The sequence below is a fragment of the Hyla sarda genome, chromosome 4, assembly GCF_029499605.1.
Source record: "Hyla sarda isolate aHylSar1 chromosome 4, aHylSar1.hap1, whole genome shotgun sequence".
Classification (NCBI taxonomy): Eukaryota; Metazoa; Chordata; class Amphibia; order Anura; family Hylidae; genus Hyla; species Hyla sarda.
This window is the reverse complement of record NC_079192.1, coordinates 160,264,603-160,289,276: the sequence shown is the minus strand read 5'-3', so window position 1 is coordinate 160,289,276 and position 24,674 is coordinate 160,264,603. Positions and strand designations below refer to the sequence as shown.

At 45.9% G+C, this 24,674-nt stretch overlaps 1 protein-coding gene across 1 annotated transcript in view; it reads left to right on the top strand.

Moving 5' to 3' along the window:
• Positions 1-658: 658 nt before the first annotated feature.
• Positions 659-24,674, top strand: part of KLF13 (KLF transcription factor 13) — a 76,167-nt gene continuing 52,151 nt past the window's right edge. Inside the window, exon 1 of the mRNA XM_056572534.1 lies at positions 659-1,666. Coding sequence (XP_056428509.1) covers positions 1,165-1,666 — 502 coding nt within the window. The 5' untranslated portion in view covers positions 659-1,164. The remainder of the gene's footprint in view (positions 1,667-24,674) is intronic.

The window sequence follows — 24,674 nt, the reverse complement described above, 5'->3', positions numbered from 1 at the left end:
ACCCCCGGTATAGTGCAGAGAAGGGAATGATGGTGATGGGTCCCCTGGTATAGTGCAGAGAGGAGAATGATGGTGATGGGTCCCCTGGTATAGTGCAGAGAGGAGAATGATGGTGATGGGACCCCCTGTATAGTGCAGAGAGGGGAATGATGGTGATGGGACCCCCGGTATAGTGCAGAGAGGAGAATTATGGTGATGGGACCCCTGGTATAGTGCAGAGAGGGAAATGATGACTATGGGACCCCGGTATAGTGCAGAGAGGAGAATGATGGTGATGGGACCCTTTGTATAGTGCAGAGAGGAGAATTATGGTGATGGGACCCCTGGTATAGTGCAGAGAGGGAAATGATGACTATGGGACCCCCTGTATAGTGTAGAGAGAATGATGGTGATGGGACCCCCTGTATAGTGTAGAGAGTAGGATGATTAAGGGACCCCCGGTATAGTGCAGAGAGGAGAATGATGGTGATGGGACCCCCGGTATAGTGCAGAGAGGAGAATGATGGTGATGGGACCCCTGGTATAGTGCAGAGCAGAGAATGATGGTGATGGGACCCCCGGTATAGTGCAGAGCAGAGAATGATGGTGATGGGACCCCTGGTATAGTGCAGAGAGGAGAATGATGGTGATGGGACCCCTGGTATAGTGCAGAGAGGAGAATGATGGTGATGGGACCCCCTGTATAGTGCAGAGAGGAGAATGATGGTGATGGGACCCCCGGTATAGTGCAGAGCAGAGAATGATGGTGATGGGACTCTAGGCTGGTTCTCTCCCCTCTCATGGTGCCTGCAGTTTCCAATAGGATGACTATAAACAAGCTTATGATTGGCACCGGGTGCTGCCAGGATCCAATGGGTGCTGCAGCGATCAGGAGTCAGAGATGAAGACTTCTCAAGAAGACCGATCAGCCCAGGATGTGGCTTCTTGGTGACGTCACTCACAGATGTTTCTCCAGGCCACACCCCCACGTGGGACTGAGACACATTGAGCGGCTCCTGGAGCAGCGGTAATAGCCGGGAGAGCGGGCAGCAGCACAGCATGTAGATCGGGGCCGGACCGGAGAGGATCTATGGGGATCTCAGAGGATCTGTGAGCAGCTGTCAGTGTCAGGAGCCCCTCTGCCCTCACTCACATGGATCTCTATGCACCCTGGGCGTGATCTGTATGGACCAAGTGTCAGCTAACAGATCCCCAGATCACCAGAGAAGTGAAGGAATCCGCCAGAAGATGTCCACGGTGGCCTATGTGGATCACTTCGCGGCCGAGTGCCTGGTGTCCATGTCCAGCCGGGCCATCGTGCACAGCGCCCCGCCGCCCCCTGCCCCCACAGAGGACAAGGCTGGCAGGGAGAACGCCTCTCTGTTCGTGGTGGCCCGGATCCTGGCAGACTTCAACCAGCAAGTCCCCGATCACCCCGGGGAGGAGGAGGAGGGGGCGGCCGGGGGGGACCCGGAGGAGAGTGCGGCCGCTGCCGGTAAACGTGCTGGAGACCGGCCTGCCACTCCTCCCCTCCTGCCGGAGCCGGGCGTCAGACAAAGGGCCAAACGGGGGAAGAGCAGAGGTGACCCCGGGTCACCCCTCAAGAAGCACAAGTGTCCCTACCCGGGCTGCGAGAAAGTCTACGGCAAGTCATCCCACCTGAAGGCGCATCTGAGGACGCACACAGGTCAGTGCCACCTGCATCACACCCACCGGCGCCAGGTGTGAGCGGGCACATGTGCGGGGGTGACAGCAGGGCACGGCCGGGGGAGGGGGGCTGTGTACATGGATGACATAGCCGGGTCCACTACATTATGGGGCGGAGCCAGGCTCCCCGGCACCTCAGATGACCTCTGGACAGCCACAGGCGCTGGGAGCGCGGCAGCCGTCCTATGTGCACAGCGCCCGAGCCGGGAGCACTCCGTATCCCCAGGTGTCAGCTATAACCGCAGCGGTACCGCTGTACGGGAGCTACATTATACTACCAGCCCGTCGGGTTCTTTGTTATACGGCACACGCCCCCCTGTGTCGACCACGCCCACCGGTGACACGTCCCACCTCGGGCACGCCCACTCCACCCTCTCAGTCACACGACCTCGCCCTGTGCCGGGCAGGCTACTCTTCTGGCCAGCAACAGACATCACTAACGGATCGCAGAATGTAGCAGAGCGGAGTGTGTGCGGGGCTCAGGGGTGTGGTGGGGCCGCGCACCGTACATGTGTGGCTGTATGTAGTAGGATGCAGATCATTGTATTCTACATTACGTATGATTTACTCTTAGAATAAAGAAGTCTGAGCAGGTGATGGAGCAGAGGACTCCTCAGATGGCTGCAAATACCAGGACACTCCCGCCGGTGACCTGACGCTGCAGCCTTTGGTTACCAGGCAAACTTACTGCATAGCAACCAGTTGTTAGGGAGCTCCCGCCTAGTAACACGGACTTCCTCTGAGGGCAGCACTGACGGCTCAGGTGGAGCATTGTGTAGCCTTTGTGCCCTGAAAACTGTACATTTTGTTGATACACCTCCAGGTTCTTCAGACATTTTGGGTTTACTATTTGGCCAGAAGGTTGGAAACTTCACTTAAAAAACGTGATTAGGCTCAAAGGCATGTGACTAAGGCTGAGGGACTTATGAGGGGTGGATATGACTAAGCCTGAGGGGAGTGTGACTGAGCTGAGGGGGTGAATGTGAGACTGAGGGTGTGTGTGAGGCTAAAGGGGGTGTGGGTGAGAGAGAGGGGGGGGGGGGGGTTGGGTGAATGTGAGGCTGAGGGGTGTGTGACTGAGCTGAAGCTGTGTGTGTGTGTGTGAGGGGGGGGGGTGAGGCTTAGGGGTGTGTGACTGGGCTGAAGCTGTGTGTGTGTGTGTGTGTGTGAGGCTTAGGGGTGTGTGACTGAGCTGAGGCTGAGGGGGGTGTATTAATGTGAGGGTGTGTGTGTGAGGCTGAGGGGGGTGTATGAATGTGAGGGTGTGTGTGAGGCTGAGGGGGGTGTATGAATGTGAGGTTGTGTGTGTGAGGCTGAGGGGGGTGTGTGTGTGTATGTGAGGCTGAGGGGGGTGTATGAATGTGAGGGTGTGTATGTGAGGCTGAGGGGGGTGTATGAATGTGAGGGTGTGTGTGTATGTGAGGCTGAGGGGGGTGTATGAATGTGAGGGTGTGTATGTGAGACTGAGGGGGGTGTGAATGTGAGACTGAGAGGGTGTGTGTGAAGCTCCCCTCACACTCACACTCCCCTGAGCTTCACGTTCACACCCTTAAGAGCCTCATAGTGTACCTCCCCCAGGCTGAGCTTCCCAGTCATGCCCACCCCTGCTTCACAGTCAAATACTTCATTGTCCTCTTCCCACCCCCTAAAGCTTACAGGAGAAACTCTGGTACAAAGGGGTACTCCGCCCCAGACATTTTATCCCCTATCCAAAGGCTAGAGGATAAGATTTCTGATCGCGGGGGTCCCGCCACTCTGTGCGTGATGATGGCGCGATGCAGGGGACAGAGCATCGTGCTTTCACAGCTCCGCCCGTGACGTCACACCCGGACACCTTAATACAAGTCTGTGGGAGGGGGTGTGATCGCCACGCCCCCTCCCATAGACTTGTATTGAGTGGGTGGGACGTGACGTCACAGGCGGAGCTGTGATGGCACAGTGCTCTGTCCCCTGCATCGCCCCGTCATCACGCACAGAGCCAGTTTGTTCTGTAGTGATGACGATGAGGTGCCGTTGCAGAGATTGCAGGGGTCCCCTAGCGGCAGACCCCAGGATAGTGGATAAGATGTCTGGGGCGGAGTACTCCTTTAAAACTTATAGGGGATAAGTGTTTGATCGCTGGGATCCGTCTGCTGGGACGGCACAATCTCCTCGGGATAAGTTAAAAACTGGAGTTTACCTTTAATGAACCCTCCTTCACCCCCCAAGCTTTATAGTCAGGTTCCCCTGTGCTTCTTGGTCACATCTTCTCTGCCTCAAATTCTGTGCACCTGAGGCTACTACATTCTGTTTACAAAAAAAAAACTTTTACAGTGACCACATGCTCTTTAAGAATATTTACTTTTTGTTTCCCATTCTTTTATTTGATAAATGAAATTAGCAAAAAATCAAGATGACAGAAGTGGCGACCTTAAAGGGGTACTCCACTGCCCCAGCGTTCGGGACATTTTGTGCCGAAAGCTGGGTGCGGACTGCGGAGGTTGTGGTGCCACGGCCACGCCCATTGTGATGTCACTCCACGCCCCCTCAATGCAAGTGTATGGGAGGGGGCTTGGCGGCTGCGGGTAGTGTACTACCCCTTTTAAAGGGAAACTGACAGGTGGATCATCCCCACTAACCTGAATATACAGGTGGTTAGTGTGGGTGAACCTGGGTGTTTTATTTCTTTAATGCTTTTCTAAGAAACTTGGATAATTTTTGTTCTGTAGCTGGATCAAAGTGCTTTCCTATTGTGGCCTCTATCATCTAGGGGCATCCACCCTCTCAGGATGGCCCAGAGCAGTTGTTGACTGTAAAGTTACATTACCATCAGGGCGCATTGAGGCTCAGTTATGTGGGCACTGGATGGCATTCTTGTTTGGACATTAAACAGTACCAGTGTTCAGGTGTTGTGCCGTGATGTTGGTTGTTCTCTTTTTTTTGGGCACTGGATGCTGCTGGTAGTTATGATGGGCCACTGTAGTATGTGTGCTAGTGTTGGTAGCCATTTTCTGTAGGCTTTCACGCCAACCACCCAATTATCAACAATAGGCAGGCAAAGCTCCTGTAGTGTGCGAAACCTGTCGGGCTATTGACATACTGAATGTTATTTATGTAATTATTTTTACTTGAAGAAATTAAATATTAACCTTGCAGTGGACCTTCTTCTTCTTCTTCTTTTGCTTCTTGGGTACATGGCGGAGTGGCTCCTGCCTCAGGAAAAGTGCTAAAGGTGTGTTGGCTACAGCACAGTCATTGGGAGAAACGTATTAAAGGGGTACTCCGGTGGAATATTTTTTTTTTTTTTTAATCAACTGCTGCCAGAAAGTTAAACAGATTTATATATTACTTCTATTAAAAAATCTTAATCCTTCCAGTACTTATTAGCTGCTGAATACTACAGAGGAAATTATTTTAGTTTTGGAACAAAGCGCTCTCTGCTGACATCATGAGCACAGTGCTCTCTGCTGACATCCATTTTATGAACTGTCCAGAGCAGCATATGTTTGCTATGGGGATTTTCTCCTACTCTGGACAGTTCTTAAAATGGACAGAGATGTCAGCAGAGAGCACTGTGTTCTTGATGTCAACAGAGAGCTCTGTGCTCCAAAAAGAAAAGAATTTCCTTTGTAGTATTCAGCAGCTAATAAGTACTGGAAGGATTAAGATTTTTTAATAGAAGTAATTTATAAATCTGTATAACTTTCTGGCACCAGTTGATTTAAAAAAAAAAAAAAAAAAAAAAAAAAGAATTTCCACCGGAGTCGCCCTTTTAAGTTCTGAATGCTGATGTGGGCTTTGGAGATCGCCCCGCCTCCTCAGTGCAAGTCTATGGGAGGGGGTGTGATGGCATGTTACGAATGCTGGGGAGTGGAGTACCCCTTTAACCCCTTAACGACCACGGACGTAAATGTACGTCCTGGTTTGGCGGGACTTCCCGCACCAGGACGTACATTTACGTCCTGTGTATGCCCGCGAGCATCGGAAGGGTGCTCGCGTCATACACGGCAGGTTCCGGCTGCTAGCAGCAGCCGGGGACCTGCCAGTAATGGCCAACATCCGCGATCGCGGGGATGTCCGCCATTAACCCCTCCGATGCCGTGATCAATACAGATCACGGCATTGCGGCACTTTGATTGGATGATCGGATCGCCCGCAGCGCTGCCGCGGGGATACGATCATCCAGCATGACAGCCAGAGGTCCCCTTACCTAGCTCCGGCCGTCTCCCGGGCTCTTCTGCTCTGGTCTGCGATTTGTAAAAAAATTAATTATCTAAAAGTTTTATATATGCAAATGTGGTATCTAAAAAAAGTACAGATGACGGCGCAAAAAATGAGCCCTCATACCGCCATATATACGGAAAAATGAAAAAGTTATAGGTGGTCAAAATAGGGCAATTTTAGATTACTGATTTTGTACAAAAATATAAAAGTATCTAGCCATGGGTATCATTTTAATTGTATTGACCCACAGAATAAGGAACACGTGATTTTTACCGTAAAGTGTATAGTGTGAAAACAAAACCCTCCAAAATGTGCAAAATTTTGGTTTTCATTTAAATTTCCTCCCTAAAAAAATGTTTTTTGTGTTCGCCGTACATTTTATGGTAAAATGAGAGGGTTCATTACAAAATACAATTGGTCACGCAAAAAACAAGCCCTTATTTGGGTCCGTAGATGGAAATATAAAGGAGTTATGGATTTTAGAAGGTGAGGAAAAAAAGAAAACGCAAAAATAAAATTGGCCTGGTCCTTGAGATGAAAATGGGCTTGGTCATTAAGGGCTGCCCTAAGATACTGCACCTCGGTTCCAATTGAAGTGAATAGAAGCTGAACAACTGCTCAATGACCTATCGGCTTCTAGCTCTGCTCTCTGTATATGTAGGTGCTGCATTTGGTGCTATTTGTGGGCACCCCGCTGATAATGATGACCTATCCCAGTGTTGTCAAACCAGAGTTCCTCTAGCCGTTTCAAAACTTCAACTCCTAGAATCCTTGGACAACCAAAGGCTGTCCGGGCATTCTGGGAGTTGTAGTTTTGAAATGGCTGGAGGCACCCTGGTTGGGAAACTCTGACTTACACTAAGGGCATCAAAAATACCCCTTTAAACACAATAGATCATTCAAAAGTCAGATCATTTAGCTAGACAAGAATATCTCTTGTGCTGAAGAACCCAAGACATCCATGCATTACAGCGATTTGATTTAAAGGGGTACTCCCGTGGAAAACTTTTTTTAAATCAACTGGTGCCAGAAAGTTAAACAGATTTGTAAATAACTTCTATTAAAAAAAAAAATCTTAATCCTTCCAGTACATTTTATGGGCTGTATACTACAGAGGAAATGCATTTATTTTTGCATTTCTCTGATGTCATGACCTCAGTGCTCTCTGACCTCTGCTGTCCATTTTAGGAACTGTCCTGAGCAGCATATGTTTGCTATGGGGGTTTTCTCCTGCTCTGGACAGTTCCAAAAATGGACAGCAGAGGTCAGCAGAGAGCACTGTGGTCGTGACATCAGAGAAATCCAAAAAGAAAAGCATTTCCTCTCTAATATACAGCCCATAAAATGTATTAGAAGGATTAAGATTTTTTAATAGAAGTAATTTACATATCTGTTTATCTTTCTGGCACCAGTTGATTTAAAAAAAAAAAAAAAGTTTTCCACGGGAGTATCCCTTTAAATGGTATCTGTGGGGGCACTAAAGGTAAATGTAACTTGTTCCCTGATGCATTACAGCTGATCTCTGGGAACTGCAACAGTGGGGCACTCTGTAAGCAGTTTGTTATTAGGGAAGCCTTGTAACAAAATTGGATATCCCATCATGGACAACCCCTTTAAGATAACCCAAGAAATTTGCAGCAGTTCTTGTTTTGTCACATCCAAGACACTAGATAACTTATGGACCTAGAAAAGTGCTGCTGCTAGGTTTTATGTGTAAGGAAATTTCTGTTGTTTGGACTACTCCAAAGATCAGATTGGCTTTTGGGGGTTAAAGGAGAACCCCACGTACAATTAACTTATCCCCTATCCACAGGACAGCGATAAGTAGCTGATCGTGGCAGGTCCCAGTGGACGAAACGATACCCGGCTCTTAGTGAGGAGCGCATGCTGCAGATGGCGCATGCTCCATTAATATATGGGAGTGCTGAAAAGACCTGAGTACAGCACTGGTACATCATCAGCGCTCCCATAGAAATGAATGGAGCGTGTGCGTCTACTAGTAGACGAAACACACTTGATTGAGAAAGCCAGGGTCCCGATCCGGAGATCGCAGGGGTCCCTGTGCTCAGACTCCTGTGATAAACTACTTCTCCCCTATCCTGTAGATAGGAGATAAGTTATTTGTGGCTGGAGTTCTTTAAAGCGGTACACCACTGCCCCAACATTCAGAACATTTTGTTCCGAATGCACGGCGGCGTGGTCGTGACGTCACGGCCACGCCCCTTGTGACTTCATGTCACGCCCCCCCCCCCCAATGCAAGTCTATGGGACCATCTAAACGAACATCGGGTGCTGCACAGAGATTGCAGGGGTCCCAGCGGCAGGACCCCCACGATCAGCTATCTTATCTCCTATCCTTTGGATAGGGTGTAAGATGTTTAGGGGCGGAGAACCCCTTTAAACAAAGAGAAGGCAGATTCTGGCCTTTTTTAGGGTTTTTCTTTATGCAGGTGTATGAAGAGTTCCTCTGCTCTCACATATAGTTCTTCTTTCCCCTTATCCACCCAGCAGTGCACTTTCTTCCTGGCTCCATGCCACCATGAGAAGGGCATTTAGGCATGGCATGGAGAGTTTTGAGCACAATATCATCTCAGTTTTCTTAGAATGCCGAGACCTCACACAGTGCCTGCTCAGGCTTATGTGTAACCTCAGTTAACTGGAATATTAGTTTGGTTTCATCTGGTGTCCGACCAAATCCACACTCCCCACGTGATATGAAAATACACTTTTTGAAAGAAAGAAAGGGGGGGAAAAATACAAAAAAAAAACCTCGCTTGTTCTAAATGTGTCTTAGCAAATGCCTCCTGGCCATATAATGGTGTGCTCACCACCTCAGCCATTCTCATGTTACTGATCTCTAATGTAGTCAGAACAGGAGTGCGCATTGTTACACGTACGAGCGCACGTTCTATTCTGTTTGTGAATTCCCAATCCCTGACTATAGGAAAACAAACATAAGTACAGTACAATGCGGCTCTGTGCTTCCAAGACACTCATAATGAGCAAAGAAAATTCATTTAACAGAATGCCTCCCTATACATACATAGAAAGTTACGCTGTTTCCTTCATGAATAGGCATTTTATTCCTTTTTTCTATTTTTGGCTTAGAGAGACCTTTTCAGCCGCACAGTATACATTATAAAATACGAGGATTCATTTGGCTACAGAAAAAGTATGGGATCTCGGAGAAGTCAAAAATAAACTTGGATGTCCCCAGGATGTGCCATGTGGTTTTAGTTCTGTTTTTAGAATGAAGCCATGTGTTTTTCTTTTTTCTAATTGTAACTCCGTTGTTTTGGGAAAGTGGAAACGTCTTGTGGTGCAAAAAACCTTATTTCACTCTCTAAATTTAGATACATTTGTTAAATATGGAGCAGTGTGGTTGTTTGTTATACTACACTGCTCAAAAAAATAAAAGGGAACACTAAGATAACACATCTTAGATCTGAAAGATTGAACGAATCATATGAAATACTTTCGTCTTTACATAGTTGAATGTGCTGACAACAAAATCACACAAAAATTATCAATGGAAATCACATTTATCAACCCATGGAGGTCTGGATATGGAGTCACACTCAAAATCAAAGTGGAAAACCACACTACAGGCTGATCCAACTTTGATGTAATGTCCTTAAAGGAGAACTCCAGACCATAAAAATTGTCCCCCATAGTGCCGGCAGTAAAAAAAAATAATGATGTACATACCCTCCTCCGGTAACCGTCTCCGGTCTCCGCCGCAATCCACTTCCTGGTGGTCGGATGAATCAGCCAATCACCAGCCGCAGCGCAGTCCGACTCGGCCGGTGATAGGCTGAGCGGCAGTGTGACATTTTTGGCCCTGGCCTCAGGTGCCGGTGTAGTGAAGAATTTTGTGTCCTGAAGCGTTTTCACACTACCGCTCAGCCTATCGCCGGCCAAGTCAGATTGCGCTGCGGCTGGCGATTGGCTGATTCATCTGACCTCCGGCAACCAGGAAGTGGATCGCGGCGGAGTCCGGAGCCGGTTACCGGAGGCCCCGGGGGAGCGGAGGAAGGTATGTACATCTTTATTTTTTTACTGCCGTCACTATGGGGGACAATTTTTATGGTCTGGAGTTCTCCTTTAAAACAAGTCAAAATGAGGCTCCGTAGTCTGTATGGCCTCCACGTGACCTCCCTACAACGCCTGGGCATGCTCCTGATGAGGTGGCGGATGGTCTCCTGAAGGATGTCCTCCTAGACCTGGACTAAAGCATAGGAACTGAGAAGTGGTATGTGGCCACCACCTGCAGAACCACTCCTTTATTGGGGGTGTCTTGCTAATTGTCTATAATTTCCACCTGTTGTCTGTTCCATTTGCACAACAGCATGTGAAATTCCTGAGTGGACAGTGTGATGTCACAGAAGTGTGATTGCCTTGGTGTTACATTGTGTTGTTTAAGTGTTCCCTTTAGGTTTTTTTTTGAGCAGTGTATTTTTTGGTCTATGTGTTGTTGCACTTTTTTTCAGAGTTTGCTAAAATCGCTTGACAGGCCAGATAAGAGCCGAGCATTGTTGGCTTACAATGGGGGTCATCTGAGTGCAGACTCTCACATCCTGCGCTGCACACTCAGCAAGTCTCTCTGAATCTCCATTAGAAGTAAATGCTTAGAAAGTTCAATGGCTTTCCCACACCGGTGACATCATCTGTTTACTGCTTCAAGTCTTGGTAAGCAGACTATTCCTAACAGATGTATGGCAGGTAGCAGTCAAGATCTTAACTTTAGTTTATGCAATAAATTTTGGCACTAAACTGGTCTTATAATCAGAACAGTCCTTACAACAGAAAACACTGCTAGCAGTGTAAATATCCTATGCAGAGTAGATTCTCATTTTGTCTGCTTACATTTCATTGCAGATCCTGAATCTTTAACATGAAGCAGCCTTGTGATTCTGTCAGCACTCACTTACCTGCACTCACTCAAGTAGCTCCACAGTGATCTATAGAATAACTATAACTAATGGTACAATAATCACTACATCAATGAGCCCAATTATATAGAAATGTAATCACTAATATAAAACAGCTATAATAACTAATATAAAACATAAGTGTTACCTTAACAATAAATGATACATTAACCCTTTAAGAAGCAGCCTTGTTTTGGCCTTGAGGACGCAACAAATTTAAATTTTTGCGTTTTGGTTTTTCAATTTCCCTTTCCTACTGAGCAATACGTCGGCTTGTTTTATATGGTGCCAGTTGCACTTTGTAATGGCATCCTTATTTTACCACTAAATCTGCGGCAAGTAGAGATCAGCGAAGTTCCAGTAATTCGATTCGTCACAAACTTCTCGGCTCAGTGGTTGGTGACTTTAGCCTGCATAAATTAGTTTATCTTTCAGGTGCTCCGTTGGGCTGGAAAAGGTGGATACAGTCCTAGGAGAGAGTCTCCAGCCCACCGGAGCACCTGAAAGCTGAACTAATTTATGCAGGATAAAGTCAGCAACTGCCGAGCCGAGAAGTTCGTGACAAATCGAATTACTGTAACTTTGCTCATCCCTAGGTGGAATTCACATTAATATCCTTTTTTTTAGGGCCGATAATCTGTATAAGTTATCGGCTATTTCTCCACCCCCCAAGAAGCCGCTGCAGATCATTGATTTAAAGCGGGCACTTTAAATCAATGAACTGCATCGGCTTTGGCTAAATCAGAGAGCACCGTCGCCACCCGCTTCTCCCCCCCTGCCTGTCCAGGGGTCCTCCCAACCACCGCCCCCATCCCCGGTTTTATAATTACCTGTTCCCGGAGTCCGCGTTACTTTTGGCTCCCGTCCTGAGCTGTCACTGTGCTCACTGACGGTGACACCACGTTGAGGACGTCACTACGCAGCGCACAGCACAACGCAGGACGCAGCAGGAGCCAGAAGTAACGTGGGCCCCAGACCCCGGGGACAGGTAATTATAAAACCGGGGATATTGGGGGCGGAGGCGTGGGGGCGGTACATCATCGGATTATCGGCAAGGTAATTGCCGATACAGATAACGTCAAAAATCATGAATATCGGTCAAATCGATAATCGGTCGATCCCTAATTGAAAGTAATTTTAACAACTTCTGGGGGCGGCACTTCTCCAGAGAGCACTTCATGGATAAAATTCGATTACAATGATACCATTTATGTAGGTTTTGTTTTATTTTACTATTAAAAAAATATACATTTTTGTAATAAACGGAGTATGCTTAACATATCCTCTTCTGACACCTATCATTTTTTTTTTTTTCTTTCTGTGTACAGGGATGTATGAAGGCTAATTTTTTTTTGGGCAGTGTTCTGTAGGGCTGGGCGGTATACCGGTTTATACTGAATACCGAAATTTTTGTGCTGCACGATATTAATTTTACCCATACCGCAATACCGGTTGGGCCCCTCCCCTTCGGGAATGAATTATCAGCCCGCTGCGCTGTCCCCATCGGGGAGCTAATCATATGTTACCTGCCAGCACTGTTCAGCTCCCCACCTCCCACCAAATCATGTTACCCGCCAGCGCTTTTCTGCTCCCCCCAGATTATGTTACTTGCCAGAGCTGTTCTGCTCCCCCCCCCCCCCCAATTAATTATCAGCCCAGCGGGGTACTACTCACATATGTCACCCGCAAGAACTGCCCTCCTCCTCTTTGTTGGGGGCCACCAGCGCTGGAACTCTATACTGTACGCCAGTGGTCTCTAACCTGCGGATCTCCAGATGTTGCAAAACTACAACTCCCAGCTGTCTGGGCATGCTGGGAGTTGTAGTTTTGCAACAGCTGGAGGTCCACAGGTTGGAGACCACTGCTGTACATTGTATTCCTATGCCCGGGCTGCAAAAGATAAACAAAATAAACTTTAACTTGCCTACGTCTGCCTTACGCTGGGGACCAGAACGTTGGACAGCCGTCAGCCTATCACCGGCCGGAGCGATGTCCCGCCCCAGCAGGGGATAGGTTGAGCCCACAGTCATGTAAGAAGCCGGCTTTTTACATGACAGAGGGCTCGGCCTATCACTGGCCGGGGCGGAACATCGCTGCGGCCGGTGATAGGATGACGTTCCCGTCCCCAAGAACAGCGTGAGGCCAACATAGGTAAGTTAAAGTTTATTTTTTTTATCTTTTGCAGCCTGGGCATAGGGATACAGCGTACGGCAGTGGTCTCCAACCTGCGGACCTCCAGCTGTTGCAAAACTACAACTCCAAGCATGCTGGGTGTTGTAGTTTTGCAACACCTGGAGGTCCGCAGGTTGGAGACCACTGCCGTACAGTATAGAGTTCCAGCGCCGGTGGCCCGCAACAGAGAGGAGGAGGGCAGTGCTTGCGGGTGACATATGTGAGTAGTACCCTGCTGGGCTGATAATTGATTGGGGGGGAGCAGAACAGCGCTCGTGGGTAACATGATTTTGGGGGGGGGGGGGTGAAAGAAATACCGTTATATACCGTGGAACCGCCATAAGTTACAAAAATACCGTGATACACATTTTTGGTCATACCGCCCAGCTCTAGTGTTCTGTAGTTTTTACCTGTACCATTTTTGTTTTGACTAGACTTTTTGTTCGCTTTTTGTTTCTGGTGTATGAAGCGCCAGTCAGGTGGCATGGAGGCAGGTAGGGACCCTCCAGCCAACATCCAGCAGATTGGGACCCTGCGGTCTCGATCAGCCCCACCACCACCAAATGTTTTGCCCTTTAGATCCTAGGATTAACTTTGATTCCTGTATGTGAAGGGATAATGTTGGACATTGACCAGATCCGGCTGTCAAGCATTAGAGGTGTGAGTACTGGATGCTTATAGCAACCATTTCTTACTATTCAAAGACTGTTAAAACAAAATTACATAATAATCTGTTATTTTGTGTAAACGTATTACCGCTTACAACAGGGGAAAAAAAGGTTGACATTTCCTGTCAGATTGGGTCTGAACACTAGAACGCAGCACACTTCTCTCCCCACTATGTGAGTGGAATGGTCCCATCGACATCCAAAAAACTGGAAGAGAAAACACTTTTTCTAGCACATTCTACTGATTTTATTCCATTTTTTTAATAATGACCATGCCCATTTAATAAAATTAGAGGTTTCCTCTCGAGATGTATGGTGAATTGAATAAAAGGAGCAAATTCATACTCTCAACCTCTTGCTTTATTGTGATTTTTTTTTTTTTTATGTAGTATCTGTCCTGTGGGTGGGTGTAAGAGCCCATTCACACTATAGAAATTCAGCATGGATTTCCTAGCTTAAATCCTTCAGCGGATCTGCACCGTGCAGAATCACTGGTAATTTTGCACAAAATCTGCAGGGGAAATTAACCCCTGCAATTCAAAGTCCCATTGACAAGGGTGAGCACCCTAAAACTGATGTCTAGAGATAAGTGTCTAGCTTGGCCAATTTACCTGGTCCTGTTGCAAGACTTATTAAAAAGTTTGAAACAGTCTTAGGTGGGTTCACACTACGTTTTCTCCCATACGGGAGCGCATACGACAGGGGGGAGCTAAAACTTCGCGCTCCCGTATGCCTTGGTATGCGCTCCCGTATGTCATTCATTTCAATGAGCCGGCTGGAGTGAAACGTTCGGTCCGCTCGGCTCATTTTTGCGCCGTATGCGCTTTTCCCCCGGACCTAAAACTGTGGTCAACCACGGTTTGAGGTCCGGTCGTAAAAGCGCATACGGCGCAAAAATGATCCGACCGGACCGAACGTTTCACTCCGGCCGGCTCATTGAAATGAATGACATATGGGAGCGCATACGAAGGCATACGGGAGCGCGAGGTTTTAGCTCCCCCCTGCCGTATGCGCTCCCGTATGTGAGAAAACGTAGTGTGATCCCAGCCAAAGCTAACCTCAATTGGTGGCACCAGAAAAACTGTTATCTTTTATCTGATGGAGAGCTGATGTGCATACTTTTTCCCTGTAAGGCTCCATACATAGCTAGATCTCTCCAATGAGAGAGATTGTATGTGTACCTGAAAGAAAAATAGTTACGGTAGTTCTCTATTCTATGGTAAGTGGTTAAGTAAGCTGACATTTACTTAATTCCTTTTTCAAGCACTTTACCTCTATTGTATTTTGTGTGCAGCATTTTTTACACTGTTGGGCAAGATAAAGGAAATGAGAGAAAGGTTACTCTTGCATAGCGTGGTATTGCACACACAATTACAAAACTCTGCTCTACAATGATTCCAGATTTAATCATAGTAACAATTGACGGGTCACGAGAACTGAAAATGATAAATTGGTTGTGTATGCGGGTGTCATAATCACACGTGCATGTAAGCAACACTGCAGTATCCTTTGCATAAGTATATATTGGTAGCCCTGTGAGAAATCTAGCAGAAATTCTATAACTTTGTAATTTTATTTTGTATTTGTACATTATTATGGAGACTGCCATCTTGTATGAGCTATTTGTAACTGCATTAAGAGATATGCTTTACTGCATGCCCTATGCACATAGGCAACAATAGACTAAAGCTCGACCATTCAAATGGTAAAGGTGTCTAGGCATGCTCTGTGACCTTTTCAGAGGTTATTCTACACGGAAAGTGAGGCTGATATGTGAATAACAGTTATTGTGTGTACCTCCTTTCCCCCCCCCCCCCCCCTTTATATACACTAGTGTCATCTTTCACTGTAATCCTGTGATCGTAAGGAGGACACTGCTAAGAAGTGATCTGTGCAGAACAGGACATGTCATCTTAGTTTTAGAGTTGTTGACCAGAATAGAAAGTGCAAGATTTTAGGATTATTCTAAAATATAGATAGTAAAATTAGAAAAATAACCACATTTGTTTAAAAATATGGTCAAAATAAAATCTTTAATATTTAAACAAGAAGTTATTTTTTCAGGTGACACGTTCCCTTTAAAGGGGTACTCCGCTGCTCTGTGTTTGGAACAAACTGTTCCGAAGGCTGGAGCCGGGAGCTTGTGATGTCATAGCTCCGCCCCTCATGACATCACACCCCATCCCATCAATGCAAGTCTATGGGAGGGGGCGTGATGTGACATCATGAGGGGGTGGGGCTATGACTAGAGATGAGCGAACTTACAGTAAATTCGATTCGTCACAAACTTCTCGGCTCGGCAGTTGATGACTTTTCCTGTGTAAATTAGTTCAGCCTTCAGGTGCTCCGGTGGGCTGGAAAAGGTGGATACATTCCTAGGAAAGAGTCTCCTAGGACTGTATCCACCTTTTCTAGCCCACCGGAGCACCTGAAAGCTGAACTAATTTATGCAGGAAAAGTCATCAACTGCCGAGCCGAGAAGTTCGTGACGAATCGAATTTACTGTAAGTTCACTCACCTCTAGCTATGACGTCACAAGCTCCCGGCTCCAGCGTTTGGAACAGTTTGTTCCAAACACAGAGCAGCGGAGTACCCTTTAAAGGCTTCTTAATGTATTCAGCATGAAACTATCATAAGAGATTCATATACTTCCCTGTAAGTGAGGTGGAGTCTGAAAGACAATTTGGATAATGTCAAAGGATTGGACTGTTTTGCGCCTTTTGCTCGTATTCGAGGAATGACAAGTTGTATTTCGGCCTGGGCATTGGAGTGTTAACTTACACACTGTATTGTGCACAGGTGTTGGAACGTGTGGTAATGCATGTGTTTGAACAGATGGTGGAGAAACTAGAGGTGACAATTGGAATACATAGAAAGCTATGGAGATAACTTAAAAAATGCCACTTTCTCAATTTAAATTTGTGTTGTGTGGGGGTGTAAGCACATTTGGGGAGATTTATCAAAACCTGAGCAGAGGAAGAGTGGTCCAGTTGCCCATAGCAACCAATCAAATTGCTTCTTTCATTTTCCACAGGCCTCTTTAGAGGCCTGTGGAAAATGAAAGAAGCAATCTGATTGGTTGCTATGGGCAACTGCACCACTCTTCCTCTGCACAGGTTTTGATAAATCTCCCCCATTGTGATTGCCGTGGAGTAAAACCCTGCAGTTACCATCCATTAAGACTGGCACCTGTTGCAAGAACTGGTACAGTGGATGAGGCTGTAATTCCAAATAATTTTCCATGGAGATTTTACTGCATTAAAAAAAAAAAAAGTTTATATTTAGAATAATTTTTGAAGGTAACAGGCTGCTTCCTTCTAATGTTTTGCTTGCCCTTTTTCTGTAATATGGGTCAACTGAAGACACTGTTTTTCTGCCAAGTGTGTGAGCTGCCAAGTTTGCTTCCTATTTCTCTATTATCTGTTGAGTCTTACTGAAAGCAGACCTCATCTAAGATTAAATGGAGGATTAGGGTTTACTCCAGTCTGGCACTGTGTCAAATAGTCTGCCAGATATATTATACAAGAGATGCAGTCATTCTGACTTTGCCTCCTTTTTATATCCCTCACATAACAATGTGTTCTGCAGGTGAAATTCTCAAGAGTGCCCCCCCCCCCTTCCTTCCAACCCGCCCTTTCTTCTTTCTTTTTTTTTATGAAGAGTTACAAAAAAACTTAATCCTTTTAGTGCCAGTATATCAGATGGCTCATAAATCAAGCCATAATAGCAACTCCCCTCCATTGCAAAGGAAAACCACAGCCAACTCTGAAAATGGCATGCTTCTCCAGTGGGAGAGATTCATCAACCTGGGTTATGTGTTAATGTGGCTGTAAATCCTATTGACATAAATGGTAGTTACAGGCAAGATGGCTGAGATCTAATGGAGTTTGATGAATGCAGTCCGTCTAGATTTAACACAATAGTTGTGCCACTTGCTGCTCTCACATCACAGAGAATGGGATCCTCAGTTGTGATAACGCAGGTGTCAGATTTTTACAATATACCAGGATATTTTTCCCCCAAATTCCCCCAAAGTTTTGTGTTCCCATAGTCTTTATGTAACCTGCAGGCTTTTACAATGGTTTTTAATCGCACACTTGTATTCCTACTTGCATAGTGTTTACGCTATAAGAAAATCTTACTCAGTTATCATAATATTACATATATCTATATTGCTACGCTAAATTCCATGACATGTCATTGTAAAAATTGGATAAATGGGAGTCCAGGTACTGTGCTCATACATTTCTGCTCTGCACTGCTCAGCTCTCTATGAAAATCCAAGCACATAGTATGGAAGGCTCATAGACTGTACCTGAGCATTTTTGCCTGTCCATTTAAGTCATTGGCGGGGGTCTTAGCACCCAAACCTCTACCTTTTAAAACTTCTGACATGTCACTGGGATGCCAGACGTTTGTTAAAAGCAAAGTTACACTTTAAAGGGGTACTTTGGTACTGAACAACTTTTCCCCTATTTACTGGTTTGGGGATAAGTGTCTGCAATCTCCTGCCTGGCTCCTTGGCTCTTCCTATGCTTGGAGTTGCATGGTCGACACATCCCCTTCATGCATTGCTTTGGGAGAGTCTCTCCCATAGAGATGCATGAGAGGGTGTGTCAGCCACCATTCTGTGCGTTGATTGGGAGAGCCGGGGCACCATGCAGAAGATCGATCGGGGTCCCAGCGTTTGGACCCCCTGCAATCATACACTTTTCCCCCTATCCCGTGGATAGGGGATGTTGTTTAGTACTGGAGTACCCCTTTAAGGGCAGTCATGTATAATAATAAAAAAAAGGGTACGGCATTATCTGTTATTATTATTATTAGAAATGAGAGAAGTTACAGTGTAATAGAAGTTTGTGACGAATCGAATCGCTGTAACTTGACTCATCTCTAATTATTATTATCATCTAATGTCTAATTATTATCTATTATTATCTAATGTGCATGTGAGTCTCTTGACTCTTCATTGATTGGAGGTATTGGGAAAGAGAAGCATCAAGTATAATGGATTTCAACATGCTCGAAGATTTTGTCCTCATGGGTTATAAGCCCCTGTCAGGCAGCAACTTCTTCCCTCTCCCCATTGAATAAACATACACACTCTGGCATGCTAATGGTGTAGAAGGGAGGAGAACATCTGTTGGTAAAATAAACTATGGTTTGACAGCTGTCTGATGTATATAACCAGCTTTAGGTGAAGCCCCTTATTGTTGCGTTTTGGGAACACATATGAACTTGATGTAAACCTTTTACATGGGTTGTCATCTTTAAAACCAATTTACATAGTGATAAATACATACACATATATAAATATTATATATAGAACACCGTTCGTATCAGCTCACCCTTGTAGCAGGCGCACGGACCAGGTGTGGATTCCGCCCCAACAATGGAAAAGGAAAGATTGTCCAGCGCTTGACTCTGGGAACAGGTACTTTAGTGAGAAGCCAGGGAGAACATACAGGAACACGGAGATGTGTGATGCATTTCGGCTCGCGTTACCGAGCCTTAGTCCCGAGCTGAAACGCGTCACATCTCCGTGTACCTGTATGTTCTCCCTGTCTTCTCACTAAAGTACCTGTTCCCAGAGTCAAGCGCTGGACAATCCTTCTTCCTTTTATATAATATATAATATTTATATTTGTCTAATAAATATATATTTTCCATTCTGCGTGTAACAGTATAATGTTTATAGTAATGTATTGTGTTTGGAATGCCCAAGAGAAGCTGAGATCATAAGTTATAGATGGTTTCACTTTGCTTTGTCTACTACACTATACATAAAGGGACATTACTTTGAAATCCAGTAGACTTCCTATTAGATTTCCTGGCAGCAGTTTTCTCATGAGTGCTAGTTCCTCTTTCTTGTTTTATTTTTGGCTTTTCCATCAGAACCTAAGCAATCCAGGTTTCACAAGTATTGTTCATTTCTGCTGACCAAGTTATTTGAGCTCGCCTGTATAGCTATTGTACTACTCATAGATAAGTATTTTTCTCCTTCTGTCTTTTTACTTGCACGTTCATTTGTGAACCATTATAAGTGCTAGAAATAAGTAGCTACAAGACTATTTCGGTGAATATATGTGTGTGTGTGTGACAGTCTGTTGGTTTGTAGTGCTGACCCTTATATAGACCAAAATGATATCATTAAAATTCATTAGCCGTGATTTATCATAAATGTCACAGTGAATAATTGATGGGATGAGGAGAATTTACCATCTCCCACTATCTGTTCTGAATTTGTGAAGGACCTTTTCAGCTCCAAGTATGTGAAAATATCTATTTATTACATGCAGACAGATGGTTAGGAAAGCACAATGGGAAACAACACAACTCAAGCTGGAACATAAGGTTATAAATAAAGGACTATTGACCAGTACGGTGTAGCCCAAGTTAGGCAGGGTTCACACCACAATTTGTGTCTCTGAGGCATGGGTACATACTGGGACATTTATCAATGTTGGTGTAAGGTAGTAAAGATTTTACTCCTGTTTGCTTGGTGTAATGTATGCAGTTACTCAAAATTCACCAAAGCTTTGTGCTTTGTGCTCTGGCATCTGACACTTTTGTACGTGTCCTATTAGGTGGTGTAGGTTTGCGCAAAAAAAAAAAAACTGCCAAATTTAATTTGCTCAAGTAATAAATACAGCTCCACTGCAAAAAGTGCAGTACAGTGCACCAAACAGTCTACAACTTTGAAAGATGTTCTACTGAAAATTGAGCAAATAATGCAAAATTTGCGGGGCATTTAGAACATTGAAGTGGTGTAAAGCCAATGATAAATGTCCCCCATAGAGAAAATGTCAAAATAACATGCTTATCTATCCGTACTCGGACAGGCACAGCCCCATTTATTTTAATGGCTTGAGCGCAAGCAGCTAGCGACTTTCGTTTTCTTCTCCGAACATATGTGCGTTTTGTCCCAAACAATGCTTCTCAGCCAAAACTTGTATCTGCTCAGTAAATGACCTGTTTCTTGTCATGTCATTTTCACAGTTTCCCAATGTATCTGTGCATTGGAGGCAATAATCGTGGTGTGAATGTGCCCTCAAAAGTTATCCCCCTCCACTGGATAGGAGAATAACAAACTGACCAGTGGGGTCCAACTGACTGCTGCAACCCCTACCAATCCCAAGAATGAAGGAAAATTGTTCCTTAAATGATTGAAGTTCTGAGTTTGGCAATGGTCTTAGGATTTGTTAGGGTCCCAGCCGGTGGACTCCCACTGGTCCGCTTGTTAACTAACTTTTAATTTTGTTAATTTTCTGGGACTGCATTATAGAGGACCTACCCCTAGCAAGGTACCCCCACAGATCAACTAATTGAGGAGCACACGACCATTATATTAAAGTCTTCGAATGCCCATTAATCCCAGGGCCAGACATAAATAACAACCCAGTAGTAATTTATTTCTAGCACCTTATATTTGGGTCTGTTTGGAGGTTTTATTAGACAGTATCCAATAAAATTATTGGACTTTCTGTGTAATGCTTGGACATGCCAAATTTGCAAAGGCATGTGTTGCTTTTGTAGCATATGTGCACTGTAGAAAACCTCTCCCCTTCTGTGACCTCTATAAACCCTAATAATGACCTGTTAATAGCAAACAACATCTTTAAAAAATGAATCTTCTATTAGTACAGAGCAACAAAACAATAATAAAAACAAAAAAATGATTAAACACAAGTTTATAAATCCAAAAATTCTGTATTCCATAAATCCCTTTGTCCTGTGGCATGTTCTATGTGTATATAGGGGCTGGGTCTAGACACCAGTAAAAATGTGCTAGTGTTGGGTCTGCACTCTGAGGGGGCATTTACAATACAGAATTTCTGAGCTGAGAAATACAATGGGATTGTACTGCACCAAGCACACTGCTAAATTTCTGGACTCAAATTCCAGACTCTGAGAAGAATCCGCTTGGGTATGCATTGCCACCAATGGTGATGGTGCATGCCTAAGCGTGTGCTCAGAATGTCAGCCCTTGTTTTCTCAGTACAGGAATTTTGTGGTGTGAATTCAGCCTTAAAGGGGTACTCCGGCGCTTAGACATCTTATCCCCTATCCAAAGGATTGGGGATAAGATGCCTGATTGCGGGGGTCCCGCCGCTGGGGACCACTGTATTCTTGCATGCCGCACCCCGTTTATAATCAGTCCCCAGAGCGTGTTCGCTCCGGGTCTGATTACCGCCTCTTCCCCAGTGTGACATCACGCTCCGCCCCTCAATGCAAGACTATGGGAGGGGGCATGACAGCTGTCACGCCCCTTCCCATAGGCTTGCATTGAGGGGGGCGGAGCGTGACATCACACGGGGCGGAGCCTTGACGTCACAATGCTCCGGCCCCGTGATCGACAATAATCAGACCCGGAGCGAACACTCTCCGGGGACTGATTATAAACAGGGTGCGGCGTGCAAGATCACGGGGGTCCCCAGCGGCGGGACCCCCACAATCAGGCATCTTTTTTTTTTTTTTTATCAACTGGTGCCAGAAAGTTAAACAGATTTGTAAATTGCTTCAACTAAAAAAATAGTAATTCTTCCAGTACTTATCAGCTGCTGTATGCTCCACAGGAAGTTGTTTTCTTTTTGAATTTCTTTTCTGTCTGACCACAGTGCTCTCTGCTGACACCTCTGTCCAAGTCAGGAACTGTCCAGAGCAGGAACAAATCCCCATAGCAAACCTATCCTGCTCTGGACAGTTCCTGACATGGGCAGAGGTGTCAGCAGAGAGCACTGTGGTCAGACAGAAAAGAAATTCCTCTGTAATAGGGGATAAGTGTTTAATCACGGGGGGTCCGAACGCTGGGGCCCCCGGCGATCTCCTGTACGGGGCCGCGGCTCTCCCGTGCAGGGGGCGTGCCAGCCGCAGCATGACGTTGCGGCCAGCACGCCTCCTCCATACATCTCTATGGGAGAGGCGGGGAGGCAGCATTCGTGCCGCCCCGCATCCCCCATAGAACTGTGAGGAGACAGGGCGTTACCGTCGACCTCTAGGTCGACGCTACGAGCCTTAGCGCTCACCGTGAACGCTAATGGCGGCGCCCCGTTAGGGAGATCGGGAGGGGGGGGGTCCCAGCGGTCGGACCCCCCGCGATCAAACACTTATCCCCTATCTTGTGAATAGGGGATAAGTGTAATGCCGCTGCAGTTGTCCTTTAAAAAAAAAAAATTCCACTGGAGTACCCCTTTAAAGGGGTACTCCACTGGCCAGTGTTCTGGCTGCGTTCGGAGCATTTAGTTCCGAACGCTGTGCCCGCTGCGGGGATCGGCCACGCCCCCTCATGACTTCAGGCCATACCTCCTCAATGCAAGTCTGTGGGAGGGGGCATGGCGACTGCCTGCATTGAGGGGGCATGGTCTGACATCACGAGGGGGCATAGCCGACCCCTGCAGTGCCCGCACAGTGTTCGGAACTAAATGCTCCAAAAGCAGCCAGAACACTGGCCAGTGGAGTACCCCTTTAGTCAGTGCCAACATTGAGCTGCATGCGTTCTGCACCAGGGGGGAGCACCTGGCCATCAGATGCATCAAGACCAGGAAGCGAAACCCAGTCTCCAGGTCTAAGCTCTAAGATGACCAGTTTGTTCCAGACCTTGTAAACATTACTAGGATAAAGGTCTAAGATGTTTGTCTTACACAGAAAAACAAATCCACATTCCTACTACATGTCTCAGAGAAGTCTATACAGCAGAAATTGGTTTGTCACTCAGGCAGCTTGAAAATTGGTAAAATAGTATTCTAGCAACAAATCTGATGTATCTCTAAACTCACACAACTCTTTCAATTCAGTAAATTGTTCAAAATATAACTAAACTACCAAATCGATCGTCTTCTAGCAGACTTCTCTACTGGATACCAGGAGTCAGTGTGGTCACGAGTCACCTACTTTATGGTACAAATTGAAATGAGCTACAAAATAAAATGAAAACATCATTCTGGTTGTGTGTACAGCGCGTCTCCATCCTACCACATTTAATGGCAAACAGCTGTTTTCCTACAATTATCCTTACATCACTGGGTGCGGTTCATGGGGTAACAATAATAGAATAATAGAATAAGCAAATGGTGCTATGAAAACATCATCTGTGCCATGACACATTGTGGCACATTTGGGTCCTTATTCAATGAAGTGTCTGTGGCTGAACTGATAAACTACTAACTAGGTAACAGAAGAATATATAATTTGGTTTACAGTGATCAGTCATGCATCAAAAAATGGCTATTATGGGAGTATAGGCACATAGGGCAACCCTTTCCCTGCCAGCAGGTTCCCAGCAACTGGCATCAATCCTGCAGGGGAAAGGAAACATTATACACATGCATCTGATCCCTGTCTGCCATGATTCACAGGAAATCATAAGGGAGATTTATCAAAACCTGTGCAAAGGAAAAGTTGCCCATAGCAACCAATCAGATCGCTTATTTCATTTTGCAGAGGCCTTGTTAAAAATGAAAGAAGCAATCAGGTTGCTATGGGCAACTGGGCAACTTTTCCTCTGCACAGGTGTTGATGAATCTCCCCCGATGTGTTTCACTGTGGGAAAGTTGCAATAAACTTTGTAAAAAATGGGTTTTCCCTGCACATTTCTTACTCATAGGGAATCATTTAAAGGGGTACTCCAGCCCTGAGACATCTTATCCCCGATCCAAAGGATAGGGGATAAGATGTCTCACCACTGGGGACCCCACAATCTTGTATTCGCCACCCACCTCTTTGAGCTGGAAGCAGCAGTGCCAGCTCACAAACAGCCAGGTGGCGACTACGGGGCCGGAGTATCGTGACGTCACAACTCCGCCCCGGTGTGCCGTCAGCCAGCTGTCTGTGAGCTGGCACCGCGGCGTGCAGCTCAAAGAGGTGGGTGGCGAATACAAGATTGCGGGGGTCCCCAGCGGTGAGACATCTTATCCCCTATCCTTTGGATAGGGGATAAGATTTCTCAGGGCCGGAGTACCCCTTTAAGTTGCCCACAGATTGCAGTCATTCCACACTTAAAATATATGTAATGGGC